General features: G+C 39.0%; 1 protein-coding gene across 5 annotated transcripts in view; it reads left to right on the top strand.

Moving 5' to 3' along the window:
• The window catches only part of vps13d (vacuolar protein sorting 13 homolog D), a 296,748-nt gene that overhangs the window by 113,676 nt on the left and 164,980 nt on the right, over positions 1 to 18,092 (top strand). For all 5 annotated transcript variants that reach the window (XM_060852296.1, XM_060852292.1, XM_060852293.1 and 2 more), the window contains 6 exons: positions 1,498 to 1,669; positions 4,167 to 4,282; positions 5,675 to 5,887; positions 10,442 to 10,704; positions 11,551 to 11,684; positions 15,570 to 15,725. In XM_060852296.1, coding sequence (XP_060708279.1) covers positions 1,498 to 1,669; positions 4,167 to 4,282; positions 5,675 to 5,887; positions 10,442 to 10,704; positions 11,551 to 11,684; positions 15,570 to 15,725 — 1,054 coding nt within the window. The remainder of the gene's footprint in view (positions 1 to 1,497; positions 1,670 to 4,166; positions 4,283 to 5,674; positions 5,888 to 10,441; positions 10,705 to 11,550; positions 11,685 to 15,569; positions 15,726 to 18,092) is intronic.

The raw sequence follows: 18,092 nt of genomic DNA on the forward strand, positions 1-18,092 counted from the left end.
AAGTTAATGATGGATTAAAGATCAATGTCAAGAAGCACAGCTTTGCACCCAGTGGTTAATATCTGGAATAGACCTGGTGTGTCAAAGAATTGTAGAGTTATTCAGCACGGAAACAGACCATTCAGTCCAACTCGTCCATGCAATCGGAGGCAAAAATTTGAGAAACTTGAGGCCGTAGAGTTTGATTAAGAGGATTGTTAAATGTTACATTACGGAAGCAAGTATTCATCCCTTCATCTTGGAGCTTGTTCCTCACCACTTGAATGACCAGGCCAATTCTTTTTTCCTACAGCCTTTATTAGTTCTGGATGTAACCATCAAATTCCATTTTTTTAAGAAAAGTTACAGCATATGCCACAGCCCACATTGTAACTGTTATCCTGCAAATAATTTATCCTAACTTTTCCTTAAGTTATTCTTGAAATTATATAACTTGCCCTATTAGTGGGCTAGTGTTGGTTAGGTGGGCTTGGGTTGGCGCAACATCAAGGGCGAAAGGGCCTGTACTGCACTGTATTTTTCTATGTTCTATGTTCTATTACTTTTTCTTGTTGATTGGTAGAACCACTGTTTATATATTGTAGTCTTGGATCCAGTTAGAAAAGCCTTAAGTTCTCTTAACTGTCTGAAAGAATAACCCAGATCAGTTGAATGGTTGACATGACGTCTAGCTATCTTTCTGAACTAAGGTTGTTCACATTATCAGTGACAATCTTACAGCCACCAAGACTTAGTAATGGGTATACAGTATTGAAATGAACTATCCTTTTGACACAATTCAAGTTTGGAAAGCCAAAATATACAATTCTTCCACAGAGCAAATTGGTCAGTATTGAAAAACCTGTGCTAATGCTGCATTGACATGTTTTTATATTGAATGCTCCATGAATAGGAATGTTTGTACAGTAACTGCACAAACAATAAGAGTGGAAGGAACATTTCTAAGCAGACTGCTGAAGACATAATGTAGTGACTGAAGCATTTATATTGCGAAGTGATCCATGTGATTCAAATGTTGGGGAAAACTTAGTTAACGGAAGTTCAAAGTCACATGGAGATATCAGAGGGCTATTGCACCTGTGCTTGATTTACTACATTTAATGAAGAACAGAGAAAATGAGTGGGATTGGAAGAGCAAAGAATTGACATGATTGCCTATAGAGATCACAATGGGGCTGAATTTAACTGCACTGAATGAGTTGTGTATAGATTAAAATTAGGTCCAAAGTACTTATTTTCATTTTCTGCAGTTTTAATTGACTACATTTAAGGTTCGGAGAGAAATTTTGTAGATTATTTCATCAGAAATGTTACTTTCTTACCATAGCAAGTAATAGGTCAAAGAAGAAATTAGGAGAAAATTGCATTCCACCAATAATTCTGTTTCACATTCCATTTTATGTTTTTGGTTAAATCCAGCAATTGTAGAAGCACACAGTAAGAAATATTTCTGTTGTCTGCACTGTTATCGGCTCCTGACTACATGTGTTGATTTAGGGAGATAAGCCACGCTGTCCCTGATGTGGCTATCCATGGTAGTCTGTCATCGGTGCACTGTTCTCTGGATCTTAATAAGTACAAGCTTATTCGTGGATTAATTCAGAACAATCTGGGGGAGCCCATTGAAGAATTCATGAGGCCATTTGACCTACAAGATCCCAGCATACATGTAAGTATAAAAATAGCATGACAATGTTTAGAGGAATTAGTTGAGCAGGAAAATACCATGCCAAGAGCACTTTTTTTCCTGACAAGGTACATAATGGTGACATTTCTTTTGAGAACACCATTGCATTATTATCACAATATTGTTTTTCTTTTTCAGTTGTGAATGCAAGATTGTTTTTCTTTACCAATTGTTCTAGGAGTAAGATATATAAAGTCTAGATTGAAATTTGAATCTGGGGCCTTTCATCTTAAATGTTGCTGAATTTAAGTTTTTATTTGGCTATCCTGTAACCTGGTTTTCCCTTTTTCCTTTCTCATCTGTTCTCGGTCCCCTATTTATGTATAGTGTATAGTTGGAATGTAGTTGTACAGAGACATTCAGTGGCTATTGGATGTATTGAAAATTGTCAGAAAAATAAATGAGTTTAATTGTAAATTAAGCTGCCAGCATTTTGGGTTTCTAAGTAATTTGCTGTGGTTTCTCTTGTTAGTAGTTTGATTCAATCGTATTTAGTGTTGAGTAGTCCAGGCAGAACGTGCCTAATTATGGGGCGTGGCAGTCTATGCACAGCTTTGTTATTAAATTATCAATTTATAGGTCAACATCAGCCATTAGCAAACATGTTCTGAAAAACCACACCAGTTTCTGGAAATTGCGTTGCATTAAATGAAATGAACCTCTGCATTTGTTCTCACTTTCATTGCTAATAATGATGGTCACTTCAAAGGATACTGAAGATGCAAAGAATGCTAAACTGTTGTTGGGCAAACATGTCTTAACATTTTATAGATTTTTAAAATGTATTCATGGAATATGGGTACTGCTGGCTAGGCCAACATATATTGTCATTTCCTAATTATCCTTAAGGTTGAATTGCAAATTTCTGAGGGATTTCAGGAGAAAAGAATTATGTTTTCCCATATTGAACAACTAATATTTGAATCAGATGCCCACACATCCCTGGGTTCATGTAGAGTAAGCTACCTCTTTCTTCTCCAGTTCTAAAAGAAATCCCTTACTGTGTTTAGTGTGATATATTTCCATTTCTCTCACCAACCATATGGTGGCCTCACTGAGTGAGATTTCCAATTATGATCAAACTTATTTTTCACAGGATTCTTGCAGACACAGGGAACTTTTATTCCATTACTCTAATCTAGATTTAAACCCAAGCTCCGAAGTTTGAAGGCGGTGCTTAACTCATTAACCATCTTCTGTCATACTCACTAATTAATATTGAAGTTCATCCTTTTCCACATCACTTAAATAACCTTCTCAGGTCATTCATTATTCTATGGCAGAGCAGAAGTAGGAAACTTAGTGTGAAGCCCGTGCCAGTCCCTGCCTGTAATAAAATTGATTCCAGTTTTTCCAACCAGAAGAATCCCTTCTCAACGCTTCATTTAACAGCCAGGTGAACCGGGTAATTTCACAACATGATGAACCATAATTTGCTGTCAAAAGGTACTTGTAAATTATTTATGCACAAAAGTGCAACAATTTCTGGTGAGTTGCAGGTGCATGCTTAAACACGACTATCCAAAAGTTACTGTCCAATTTGCATTGCTCCTCTTGTAACATCTCAAAAATAACACTTCGCTATTGAAATTAATTGAAAATGCCATGATGATGCATTTGTGCAGTAAGTATACGCTAAATTGTCCGCAGACTGAGCCTTGACCATGTCTGTCTGTTCAACAATGTGATCAGTATAAATTGCTGAAAGCCAACCTCTCTGGTTCATTCCTTCAGGTTTTTCTTGTTGGCAGTTTTTAAAATATAAGAAAAAAATTACTTTTCAATTTCCTATTTCAAAATTGTCCAATTTGTTTGATTAAGCAGGTACATAATTGCTTGTATTGTACAGATCCATGTCAGGCTGGTGTGCAACTTTGGTCCCCTGCATTATCTGCTCTGGGATCACAGTAATTTCTGAGCACCAAAATAAGGTCACAGTGGGAAAATGTGTTAGAGGCTGGTGATAGAGTGTAAATGTTGAATGTAGTGGATGTGTGCCAGTAAAGTGGATTGCTGTGTCCTGGATTGTGTTGAGCTTCTTAAGTGATGTTGAAGCTGCATCCATCCAGGTAAGTGAAGAGTCTTCCATCACGCTCCTCATTTGTGCTTTGTACATCAAGGACAGGCTTGAGGTGTCAGGAGTGAGTTATTTGCCACAGAATTCCCAGCTTCTGATCTGCTCTTGTAGCCACTACTTATTTGGCTGCTCCCATTCAGTTTCTGGTCCATGTAACCTAGCCTGTGACAGGGAGATTCTACAATGGTAATGCCATTGAATGTTGTGAGGAAATGATATTCTGTCTTGTTTGAGATGATAATTGCCTGGCAAATGGGTGGCACTAAAGTTACTTGCTACTTATCAGTTTATGTTAATAAACATTGTCATTTTGCTTTGAAATGCTACTGATGGATGTATTTTTTGACTATTATTTTTGGTTCAGGTGTTTGAATTATTTCATTTCTCTTCTGCCCCTCTCAGACAGTCCTTAGTGGAGAAGTATACACAAATATGTCCTTTCTAATTGATATGATGAATGTTAGCTTGGAGCTCCTGGAATCAAAGGGCAAGAACATGAACACTAATTCATTGGCAAGGTATATTGGTGGTTATTCTCATGTATATATCTCTCCTGCTCTTTTTTTTGTAATGCACCATAGTCTTAATGATTTCTCCTGCTGTTTCTGAGGTCTTTGGCTGCTCTGTAGGTAGCACTTAAAAGATGGAAAAGAAAATCTCAGCACGATAATCCATGAATTTGTTTTCACTTCCTGTCCATTCCCCCTCCTTCCTCACCTCCAGAGTCCCAGGAGAACAGATCTTTATTTCACTTGGCATCCCGAAATATCTGGCTGGTGTTATTGAGAAATGCTAATATAAACCTCTGTCTGAGTGTTTTGAAAACAGTTTATAGTGGGGAGGACAAGGGCTAGGGTTAGAAGCCTGGCTTCAGTAATTGTGAATTTGGCAGTATCAGTCAGGAGTACAGCCAGCTGACTGAGTTGTGTTATAAAGAGTTTGGCACATCACTTTAATCCCAATTTAGTACTGCTCCAGGTTCCCTTTTTCCCACAGATGCCGTTCTGTAGTCTTGCGTAGCATTGTCAGCTTTTTTTTATTTTGTACAGAATTGTGACCTATTTTGTATTGTGGATTTAGGCTCTTGTTTCTGAGATTGTGCAGAGCCCTTACAGCTATTAAAGAGATACAAAACTTTCCTCCTATTTGTCAGAGAGAAATGCCAAAGTTCAAAGACCAGCATTAGGGACATAAGAACTCCTGTTACTTTGACCGTGTACCATCCTGTACTCCATTTTTGAGTTTACTGTATGTTTGTTTCTAAATAATTGATCCTCGATGCATAAAAAATACCATCCTACATTGCGTAAAATTTATAACCTAATTGATTTTTATTGGTGCTGTCCTGAAGTGTAGTCTTTAAGTTAAAAATGGATCAGAAGGCAGATGGCAATTGGGCTAATGCTTGCATGTATAGTTCAGTTCCTAATTTAAAACTGTCCAGACTTTCCATATTATGTAAACTTCATTTTTTTCTGTATTAGTTATATATATTTTGGGAAGCAAGAGAGTTAAGTTTTCTGTTGTACAATAAAAACCTCTGTCTTAAAACCCCAGTGTGCAAGAGAAAGGTTTCAAATCAATGAATAGTGGGGAGAATGGAGTGAGGAGTTAAAAAATAGATTTAAAAGTGAATAATTAAGAATTCAGAAAACTAACTGTATAGACAGAAAGAAAGGAAACTGAAGACCTTTAGCACCGCCACAATTTTGTGGACATAATTAGATCACACGTTTATGCACAGTTTCCGGTATAAGTGTGCACATGGGAATTTAAAATGGAAAAGATGATCAGTAACAGTGAGGAAACTTTTGTGAAATGGGAAATTCTTACTATGTAATATTTTTAATAAATAGTTATGTTCTATTTATGAATCTGTTTCTGTATTAAATTAACTATTTCCTGTCCAGGTTTGATTTCAAAAAGTCAAAGCTGCTTTATGAGAGCTTTTCAAACACAACGAAGTCTGTAAACCTGGTCTCTCACTCTATGATGGCGTACGATACCCGAAGCACCGGTCAGACAGTGAACCCTGACACCAAACCAAATGTATTTCGATGTATATTGGATGCATCAAAGAGTAGTAGCAATCAAGCCTCACTACAGATGGAGCTGCATTACAGGTATGGAATTGAGCAATGGTTGCAGCCATTTATAGCCAGTTACCAAATACTGGCTTCAGTTAACAATAATTGTTGATAAAGAGTCTGTCCATGTCTTAGAAGGATAGTACTGGCTCATTTGTGATGTGTCCAGATGTGTCCAATGATTGAGTTGCCTACTTGGGCTCACTGTCAGGCTCACATTTAAAAGAGAGTTAGGTTTGTTGAGTTAGTAGCAGGACTTTTGGTAGTCATTAAACTATATCCTTACAAAATTTGATACCTTAAAGAGATCAAAAAAGGAAAATGGGGGAGACTAGCTACAAAAAGGAAAACTGCATCAACCAGTACCATTGAAACTGAGTAATCCCAGTATTTATAGCTGTACCTTTGCCACAAAATTGATGCTATTCAGACCTTTGGGCCACAATCATGGTAAAGGTGACTGGAAAGGATTATTGTTTCTCTGTCAAAATGATGGCTAAAATATGAAAGTGACTCCTTGCCCCATGCTAACAGAGGAAAAATGATCATATTAACATGTCCTAACTGATAGGAGTCTCACTTGTATTCTGGGATCAGGCTGATAGTCTGGAAGCGTAGTCAGTAAGAGCACAGTTAATCTCCCATTTACGGAATTTAGATTCAAGCAGCAATTTTAATTTTAGAGGAGCACAAGAAAGAGCAATCCAAGATAATGTGACGATATTCTAGAAAGTATTCATGCGTGCAATTAACTAAAACTTGCCTATGGATAACAATATCTCATCGGTTACTGAACTTCTCTCATTTTAGTATGCTTTCCATCTCCAACTGCTGCATTGACAGTGTGACCCTTATCAGCAAGTCACATGCTCATATATAGTCTCTTCTGTGGCACCCTAGTTAAATTAAAAATCACACATCAGGTTATAGTCCAACAGATTTAATTGGAAGCACTAGCTTTCGAAGCGCTTCTCCTTCAGCAGCTGGTTTTGGCCGCAACCGCCTGATGAAGGAGCAGTGGTCCGAAAGCTAGTGCTTCCAATTAGACCTGTTGGGCTATAACCTGGTGTTCTATGATTTTTAACTTTGTGCACCCCAGTCCAACACCGGCATCTCCAAATCACGACCCTAATTAAGCATCCCATCTTCTTCCGTTGTTCTTCCTACTGCTTCAAAGTCCTTATTGTTGACTGCACCTTACATTCAAGCCACATTTCTCCATAAGGTATCTATCCTCCCTTCATGCTTTATCCTTTGCATATAGGTGATAATGCACAGTGATTTCAATCACCATTCCAGATCTCAGTCCTTCCCCTACTCCGGATTCACTGCTCACCAGACCACAATAAATCTCTCCTTCCATGAGAACTCTGCTGCTATACTCATGGTCACAGCATTGAACTTAACATTTTACAATGCTTTATGAACTCAAACATTGACCCAACCTTCATGTATCTTTCATCTCCCATCCCTCCCTAACCTGTATAACTTGTGAGCTTACCCTGGAAATATATCGACCAATTTAGTATCAGTTGGACTTTCAAGTACTGTACTTAGTTCAGCAGCCTTTAGTCACAGAGAACTGGCTAACCGGTCGAAGTCAGAGAGTGGTGGTAGATGGTAAATATTCAGCCTGGAGCCCAGTTTCAAGTGGAGTTCCGCAGGGATCAGTTCTGGGTCCTCTGCTGTTTGTAATTTTTATTAATGACTTGGAAGAGGGAGTCGAAGGGTGGGTCAGAAAATTTGCAAACGATACGAAGATTGGTGGAGTTGTTGATAGTGAGGAGAGCTGTTGTCAGCTGCAAAGGGACTTAGATATGATGCAGAGCTGGGCTGAGGAGTGACAGATGGAATTCAACCCTGTCAAGTGTGAGGTTGTCCATTTTGGAAGGACAAATAAGAATGCGGAATACAGGGTTAACGGTAAGGTTCTTAGTAAGGTGGAGGAGCAGAGGGATCTTGGGGTCTATGTTCATAGCTCTTTGAAAGTTGCCACGCAGGTGGATAGAGCTTGTAAGAAGGCCTTTGGTGTATTAGCGTTCATTAGCAGAGGGATTGAATTCAAGAGTCATGAGGTGATGTTGCAGCTGTACAGGACCTTGGTAAGGCCACATTTGGAGTACTGTGTGCAGTTCTGGTCACCTCACTTTAGGAAAGATGTGGAAGCTTTGGAGAGGGTGCAGAGGAGATTTATCAGGATGTTGCCTGGAATGGAGAATAGGTCGTACGAGGATAGGTTGAGAGAGCTAGGCCTTTTCTCATTGGAACGGCGAAGGATGAGGGGTGACTTGATAGAGGTTTATAAGATGATCAGGGAAATAGATAGAGTAGACAGTCAGAGACTTTTTCCACGGGTACAACAGTGTGTTACAAGGGGACATAAATTTAAGGTGAAGGGTGGAAGGTATAGGGGGGATGTCAGCGGTAGGTTCTTTACCCAGAGAGTGGTAGGGGCATGGAATGCGCTGCCTGTGGGAGTGGCAAAGTCAGAATCATTGGTGACCTTTAAGCAGAAATTGGATAGGTACATGGATAGGTGCTTAAGCTAGGATAAATGTTCGGCACAACATCGTAGGCTGAAGGGCCTGTTCTATGCTGTATTGTTCTATGTTCTATACATGCAAATTAGGAGCAGGAACAAATTTGGCCCCTCAAGCCTGTTCCACCATTCAACAAGATCATGGCTGATCTGATTGTGGCCTTAGTCCACTTGCCTAACCATCTCTGTTACCCTCAGATATTTGACAATCAATGGGTTCTGTATACTTCTGCCTTAAAAATATTCAATGACCCTGCCTCCACCTCTCCTTAGGGAAGAGATTTCCACAGATTCATGATTCACTGCGAAAACAGGTTTTTCCCCATCTTCATCTTAAAAGGCAAACGCCTTATTTTTAAGCTGTGTCCCTTTGTTCCCTCATCTGCACCTTTGTTGAAATTCTTTCCAGCAAAATTTTTTAATCGTTTCCATGTGGCGATTTCTTTGTGTTGCACCTCCTAATTTTCATTCCTTGAAATATAAAATGGTGCAGACTTGACCATTCCTGGGGTATAACCAAGTTGGTTATCTGACCAGACCTCATCAGCCATCACTGTGCCTTGCCTTCCACTCCAAAAACCAAAACTATTTTCAGGATTATTCTGTACCGCAAAGGTAATTCATTTCTTATCTAAACTATTAGCTGTCTCTTGAAACTCCTCCTTCCTGCTCCCTCCACCAACACCTCCAACAACTGTGTAGACTTTTGTGTCAGCAAATTTCAGACGATCTCTTCAGCTGCTTCCATTGCTTTCTTTTTCCCTTACCCACAAAACCAATTCTCTGACAAGCTGCAGCTGTCCTAGAGTCTTTATTTATTTTTATTTTCCATATTTTTGCGATTTCAATGAGATTGTTATATCTGAGACTGTGTTCTATTCTCAAGATCCATTCACACTACACTGATTGAGGGAAAGAGTGAGAAGGATGGAAGGTGAGGCAGACAGATAAGTGAGAGATGTACAAATTAGGAAGGAAAGAGAAAGCAGAGAGAAAGTGGGAGGGAAGGCAAAGAAGAGGGGGGAGGGAGAGAGACTGGGGTAGTGTACAAAGGACGGAGCAGCAGTGAGGGAAGGCTCAGGTAGATGATCGCTTGGGTAGCATGGCTGGTGCGCATAAGGAAGATAGGGCATGTACATGACATGAAGAGGGAGGGCACATGTGTAATTGTAAGAAACTGAGATTGTGTGAACTTCAAGACCCAAACACACTTCAAGCCAGTAGAGGTGAATTTATAATTGGTGTTAGTTAAACACAATTAATTTATCCAAGCTGATCCCAACTACTTCCCTAGTAATCAGAATTGGAGCCCAGTCTGTCTCTCCCTAGCTTTGTTTCTTAATTGAAAGGTAAAAAGTTTTATTTTTCTTAGCTCAACTGGTTGTATTTTAAAAGTTATTAATTAGTAATTTACTTAAATTATCAGTGTATTGCCTTAGAAGTTTTCTGAAATGTGTTTATTGATATGCCAAACCTTATCTTTCTGAAATTTGCTCACAAGCTCGCCAACTAAGGGAAAACTTGTAATGTGCCCTGCCATCCAATGATTCTTATGCATTATCAATGACTCTTCTATATTTTTCTTTCTTTTTCAATAATTAAACAAACATATAAATACAGTGTTAGTTATTACAGGAGGCAGTAGCATTATGGTAATGTCACTGGATCAGTCTTTCAGACCCGCAGGCTAATGTTATGGAAGCAGGAGTTCAAGTCCCACCACAGCAGATGGTGATATTCAAATTCAGGAAACATCTGTAATTAAAAAACGAGTCTAGTGGTAACTAAGTAACCACTGTCCAATGTCATAAAAAAGTTTGATTTATTAATATCCTTTAAGGAAGGAAATCTGCCATCCCTATCTGGTCCGTGCTGCCAATCCACAATAATATGATTGACTTTTAACTGCATGGGTAATTTGGAATGGTCAATAAATGTAGACCTAGTCAGCAATATCCACATCCCTTAACAAATCAAAAACAGATTCTGATAACTTTAACTGTATTTCAACCTCAGTTAAAAAGTACTGAAAAGCATTTTTGATTTCCCAGGTCAACCAGAGATGCTTCATGTTTCACTGTTGTTCTGAACAACCTGCGTGTCTTTGTTATATTTGATTGGCTGATGCTTGTGCGGGATTTCCTGCAAACCTCTAACAGCCCAAAGAATCCAGAAAGTGCCTCACCTGCTCGTGACCGAAAAGTTGGTGGTGAAATCTTGGTTCCCAAAACGGTAAAATATGGAGTCATCACAAAGCGATCTTCCGTACCAATGCAGAATGAGAAGTACTTGGAAGTGAAAATCAATGTAACTGGTAAAAACTGTTTTCATGCCAATGTCACGTTTACGCCTGTAAATTTAACATATGTTTTGCTTTTAATTTAGTCATTTATTCTTCTGTTTGACAAGTGTGTGTCTTTTTTAGGACGTAGACAATAATTTTATGTTTCCTAAAAAAGAACACTCAGTAGCCAAGTCGGTAGGAGCTGCATTCAGTATATTTCTGAACCATATAAACTTGAAGGCTGTCAGTTTGAATTTCAACAGTTCTAAATTAGTTGATTTTATTTGAATAGCAGTTGGGATATTGTAATTTGGCAGGAGTACATTGGATGGTGTAAGAATGGTTTAGGTTACCAGTAGCACTAGCTCCTGATCTCCATTTGACCATGTTTTTTAAGAAGAGACTGTTACGTCAGGAGGAGAATGTGGTTCACTGGTATTCCTAGCATTCACTATTTTGGTTCACATATGGGAGATGCCCACTTGCCTGATAATATCCATTTGACCAATTTAAAATTTTAGTTCATCAAGATACACCAGTCACAACTGGAGCATAATGCTTTGGGGTTAGGTGGGTGCCACTCAACACTTCTCTATTCCAGCAAGGTAACTTCAGTCATGATCTATTGAAAGCAATTGCTATTTAATTTCTTAATTCTGCTTTCATACAACCAGGGATGAGCAGTGAATGCTGATTTGCTTGCATTGCCCATGTACTCAGAGCAAATGTTTGAACAAACTGACTAAAAATATTTAATCAAGTAATTTCTACCCAAAGAGATTACCTTTCCCGACAGGAATTCAGATTTTACTGTTGTTTTTATCTTTCATCACAGTGCATGTTGTCTCGAATAAGCAACTCTAATACCTTTCACAGGTACTGAATTTGTTGTGGTTGAAGACATGTCTTGCCATGATACAAATGCAGTCATTCTAAAGGCAACCACTGTGCTCACCTATAAACCACGGCTTGTAGATCGGCCATTCTCTGGCAGCCTTGGAGGAATTGAGGTAATCAGAACTTATTCATACCTCAAAGATTTGTTGGCTAAATCATGTTTTTCTTTTTGATGTACAATTTCCTTTTGCAATGCATAGCAGTGAGAGTTTTACTTTCTCCCTATGCTAACAATATGCAAATCTATTTATGGCTTCATGAAAAAAAATGTACCATGGTATCAAGGACACAGAATGCATTCTGAGTGAAGAACTTCTTTGTCCGTCACCAAGAATGGTTTGGCCGTACCACTACTGACTGAGCTAGTCATCTTCTTAATGCAATCTGCAACAGATGAGGGAGCCAAAAAGAGGGAAAAAGCATACTTGACTTCATCCTCTTTAATCTGTCTGCCACAGATGCATCTATCCATGACAGTATCAATAGAAATGACCACCACACAGTCCTTGTGGAAAGGAAGACTTGTCTTCGTGTTAAGAATACCCTTCATTGTGTTGTCTGGCACAGCCACTGTGCTAAATGGGATAGATCAGGCATGCTACGGGTAATCAGTAGCAGAATTGTACTTCAACACAACCTGAAACCTCATAACCCAGCATATTCTCCACACTACCATTATCATCAGCCTAGAAGATCAACCTTGGTTCAATGAAGAACGTAGGAGATTTTACCAGGAGCAGCACCAGGCACACCTAAAACTGAACTACAGAATTGCACACTTCTGAGCCAAACAGTGCAATCAGGCAAGTGACAATGCTAAGCAGTTGCACAACCAAAGGATTGTACTTAATCTCTACAAATCTTCCACTTACTGTCATGAATAGAAGTGAACAGCTCCTGGTGAAGCAGGCTGCATAAATATCACCATTCTCAATAATAGGGGATTGCAGCACACAGGCTGAACAATTGCAATGATCTTCAGCCAGACATGTCGAGTGGATGACATATTTCAACCTTGTTATTTATGTAAATGATTTGGTTATGAATGTAGGAGATATAGTTAGTAAGTTTGCAGGTTATACCAAAGTTGGAGGTGCAGTGGGCAACGAAGAAGGTTACCTCAAAGTACAATGGGATCTTGATCAGATGGGCCAATGGGCTGAAGGGTGGCAGATGGAGCTTAACTTGGATAAATGTGAAGTGATGCATTTGGAAAAGCAAGACTATACACTTAATGGTAAGGCCCTGAGGAGTGTTGCTGAACAATGAGACCTTGGAGTGGAGGATCATAGTTCCTTGAAAGCGGAGTCACAGGTAGATCGGATAGTGAAGGCATTTGGTATGCTTTCCTTTATTGGTCAGAGCATTGAGTATAGACATTGGGAGGTCATGTTGCGGCTGTACAGGACATTGGTTAGGCCACTATTGGAATATTGCATGCAGTTGTGTTCTCCCTCCTATCGGAAAGATGTTGTGAAACTTGAAAGAGTTGAGAAAAAATTTACAAGGATGTTGCCAGGGTTGGAGGATTTGAGCTATAGGGAAAGGCTGAAGAGGCTGGGGCTGTTTTTCCTGGAGCGTCGGAGGATGAGGGGTGACCTTATAGAGGCTTACAAAATCATGAGGGATGTGGATAGGGTAAATAGACAAACTCTTTTCCCTGAGGTGGGTGAGTCCAGAACTAGAGGGCATAGGTTTAGGGTGAAAGGGGAAAGATTTAAAAGGGACCTAAGGGGCAACTTTTTCATGCAGAGGGTTGTATGTTTGGAATGAGCTGCCAGAGGGCATCATTGAGGCCGGTACAATTACAGCATTTAAAAGGCAGGATGTGTATATGAATAGGAACGGTTTAGAGGGATATGGGCCAAGTGCTGGCAAGTGGAACTATATTAGGTTAGGATATCAATTAGTCAATTTCCATGCTGTAACATCTCTATGACTCTCTGAGGGCCCCCAACATCATGGATGCCAGTCTACAGTCAGTTTGATTCTCATCACATGATTCCTAGAAAAGGCTGAAGGCACAAGATTCTGTAAAGGCTATGGGTCCTTGATAACTTTGTGGCAATAGTACTGAAGACATGTTTCAGGACTCGCACCCCTAAACAAGCTGTTTCAGTATATCTAAAACACTGCATTTACCATATAATGTGGACAATTGTGCAGGTATATCTGTACACAAAAAGCAAAGCAAATCCAACCTAGCTAATTACAACTCTATTAGTCTATTGCTGACGATCTGTAAAATAATGAAGGGGTCATCAAAAATTCTATTGAGCTCCATCTGTTCAGTAATAAACTCACTGACATGGAGTTTAGGTTCAAAAAAGGCCATTCAGCTTCTAACTTTGTTGCAGCCTTAGGTCAAACCTGGCCAAAAATGATGAGAGGAGGAATGATGAGAGTGATTGCACTTCACATCAAGGCCACACCTGACTAAGTATGGCATCAAGGAGCTGTATCAAAACTAGAGTCAATGGTAATTGGAAGAAAAATCTCTGCTGGTTGGACTCATAGCCAGCACCAAGGAAATTGGTTTGATTGTTGAAGGCCAGTCAATGCAGCTCCATTGCACTTCTGCCCAAGTTGTCAGAGGCTCAACCATCTTCAGCTGTTTCATCAGTCACCTTGATTGCATCGTTAAGTCAGAAGTGAGGACATTTATTGATTGGACAGTGTTGTGCAACATTCATGAATCCTCGCATTTGAAACAGTCCAAGTCCAACTGCAGCAAGACCTGGACAATATCTAAGCTTGAGATGACATTCCCATCACACAACTGCGGGGCATCTGCACCAAGAGAGAACGTAAGCACCATCCATTAACATTCTTGGCATTTACATCTCTGAATCCCTTGCTACTAACATCCTGGGTTAAAGAATTGACCAGAATATGAGCTGGACTAGCTGTATAGAAACTGTGATGACATGAGCAGGTCTGGATTCCTGCAGCAATTAACCAAACAAAGTCTTCCCACTATCAATGATGCACAAATCAGATGGGTGATGGTATACTCTCCAATTGCCTGGATGAGTGAAGGTCCAACAATGCACGAGAGGCTTTACATCAGAGAAGACAAAGCATGCCACTTCATTAACATCATATCCACAAACATTCATTCACTCCATCAAAAATGCACAGTAGCAGCAGTGTGTACCATTTACAAAATGCACTGCAATAACTCATCAAGACTCATAAGACAGCACCTTATAAATCCACAACTGTTGCCGTCTAGAATGACAAACGCAGCAGATGGAAACAACAATCAAGTTTACCTCCAAGCCACTCACCATCCTGACTTGGCAATATATTCCGTTCCTTCAGTGTCTCTGGGTAAAAATCCTGGAATTAGACCTGCAATGCTGTAAAATCTATCTACACCAAATGGACTGCAGCAGTTGAAGAAGGCAGCTTGACACCACCTTCTCTCGGGCAATTAGGGATGGGCAGTAAATGTTGGCTCACTCGTCAAAGCCCACCTCCCCTGAGTGAATTAAAGAGAAACAAGAGTAAACTTAACATGTGAATTAATTCTTTCAGCAGCTAGTTTGGAGAACTGACATGTTGGTTTAAACCCTGGAAAACAGCCAGTCAGCTGATGATAATAGATTCCTTATTTGTAATTCTTTTTTCTCCCTGGATAGCAAGTGCCAATCACTTGGAAACTAATGAAGATCAAACATAAAGGTCCATCAGTTCAGTTAAACATTAGTAGCAAAATTATTCCAGAGTTGAATTGCTTTTTCATATAATCATAGAATGATCCTTTGGAACTGATTGCTGCATTTTGAATGGGTCAACTGATGTCAGACTCAGACGAAATCATAACTCATTCGCACAAACTCATCCTTTTGCTCTGTGTGGTGTCGTTGTGCTTAATGTAAATGTTATGTATTTAATTTACTATTTTAAAAACTGAAGTCAGTGCTTGGTAGTTTTAATTTCTCCTTTCTGCTATATATTGTATGGATCTAAATGCTGTTCTACCCTATTTACAGGTATTTTCATGCCGACTTGGCAGTGAACAAGAGACTGCTCTGTCTATCATTGATCCTGTAAATGTGCAGATGGAATTGATTGGAAACCCTGTTTATCAGAAAAGCTCAGGGTTGCTGGATGCCTTTGGTAGTGAGGATTTCCCACCAGTTCTTGAGGTATCAATTTAACAGATATTCTGAGTGATCTGACCAGTAATCTGTAATGTTTGTTGTTCTCAGCAAAATCATAGTTTGGAGTGCTACAATTGGATTGACATTCCTGGTTAAGAAGGGCTAAAGTCAATGATTCCCATTCTTGTTTAATTTCCAGAGGTCCATGCATATGTAAGTAACTGGTTAGTGTTCTGGTCTGGGTTACGCTCTGCTTTGATGTCTTTCAGTTTAAATAAGTAGATTTTAGACTTACACAACAGCAATGGCCATTTCCACTGGTATAGCATCTGAAAGTCACTATTGCTTGTCTCATATACCAGTGAGAGTTTATGCTTTTTCAAAAACAAGAGAATATTAAGGGAAGATGTTTATTTGGAATAGTAGCTACAGGATTTACTGGCTTAATTGAACAGATCCCTCTTTAATGATAAAATCTGAGGTTGATTATGTTTATATTTATAAATGGATACTCTATTTCACGTTCAGCAACATGTATCGATTACGGTAAAGGTGTTTTTGTAAGATGACCAGAGATGAACAAAGCACATGAGATTGAAGTATTGATTTCAGCTATTTATAAGGGGAATAAGTCAAACCCCAATGACAATTAGAATGAATTTTTTTTTCAGGCTCTTCATTAACCTATGATCTGAACAGTAGCGGCTTCAAGCCAGAGTTACACAGGGTGCAATATATATATCCTAGGAGACACTGCTTTTTTTTTCCTACCCAGACTATTTGGTCTGTTGCTTTTAAACACAGGTCATAGTTTGCAAATCACCTTGATGCATTCAGTCCAGAATTCAAATTAGTGTTTATGGATTGTAGAACAGGAAAGCAAAGGAAGTCCAACTAGGACCATGAAATATTTCCAGCTGTAAGTTATTTATGTAGTAGACATAAATCACGAGGGAGGAAAACAGTGCTTCAGGCTTTTAAAAGAGGAGTTTTACAACAGCCAAGGGACTCAACATTGTTAACGTCTGTAATTCAACATTTTAAGCAATACCCAAAATAAAAGCCAACATGAATGGAGGGAACATAAATAAATATGTTTTTTGCCAGTAACTTAATGGGCATCATAAATGCATTCCATGTCCGAATTTTTAAAATGATTTATTCTCACATGAAGTTCTACATCAAGAATTTCAATATAAAATCTCTTGAACCAGAATACAGGAATTGAGTTGTTACAAATGTAATCTTGTACTGCCCTTGTGTTCGAAGTTTATTTATAGGATATCCGCAGTAATGGGGAAATTTGTCAGTGATCCAATTCTCATTATTGGAATGACATTATCCATTCCTTTTTCTTGATTGCAGCACAACAGGTGAAGTTATGAACATCATAAATTAAACTCAGGATATAAACACAGTCACAGAAGCATAGCAAGCATGGGTTACGTTTTTTAGCTGGGGATGGGAGGAGCTGAGTTTCTGTTTATTCTACTTGTTTTTTATATGTATTGCTTCTTGTTTTATATTACCCAGTATAATTACTTTCAGGTTTATTCACTTTTTAAAGATTAAGACAAGATTGGGGGATTGTTCTCAATGGATTTACCAGAGTGAGGTAATGTTTTGTGCAGCTCTGTGCATTGTTTCGGCTCACACACGAAGAATGGCCACTTGAGTGTGAAGTACTGGAGGGCAGCCAGAGGTCATGCAACTAAGGTCTCCAGTATGAGGAAGGGAGAAAAAGGAGAAGTGAAGCCTATTTTTTTTTCAAAATCTGCCTGATTCATGTGATGTACACAGTGGGCTTTTAATTTCTTTTGTGAAACTACCTTCCACATTTATTTCCTCTAATGAAGCACTCATAGACATCAAACTTTGAGCTTCATTGTAAAACAGGTGCCATCGTTTTTCTAATTAGCATTCAGCGTGAAACACATAATGTTCTCTTTCTAGCTTTTAGAACTATTTCAATCTTTTTGGTTCTGATAACTCTCCTTCATTACGATAATGAAATATCTGTCTACACGTTAAGATTGTTATTAAGCTGAGGAAGCAGATAAACAGTCAGTCCCACTAAGGACGTAGCTAGTAAGCGTGGAGAAGGGCAGTTGCAACCTTTCTTGCCATTTAACCACTGAATCCTGGCAGCTGAGTTAATGCCATTGGCCATTTAGTAAATGGATGGCAGATTTTTGCACAAACAAAAAGGGGAAAAATGTTGAACAGTTCTCTTGCAAAGTGAGTCTTTCCCTTGCTGTTAGGAAACTGACATCAGGCTGCATACTAATACTATGCCTCTCACTTTGCTGGAGAGCATGAAGAGGAGAGTGAAAGGCAATGAAGTCCCACTCTGACAATATTCCAAAGCTTACCAAGTTGAAATAAACATTTTTAGCAAATCTTTCACCTTTT

The sequence above is a fragment of the Hemiscyllium ocellatum genome, chromosome 37, assembly GCF_020745735.1.
Source record: "Hemiscyllium ocellatum isolate sHemOce1 chromosome 37, sHemOce1.pat.X.cur, whole genome shotgun sequence".
Taxonomy (NCBI): domain Eukaryota; kingdom Metazoa; phylum Chordata; class Chondrichthyes; order Orectolobiformes; family Hemiscylliidae; genus Hemiscyllium; species Hemiscyllium ocellatum.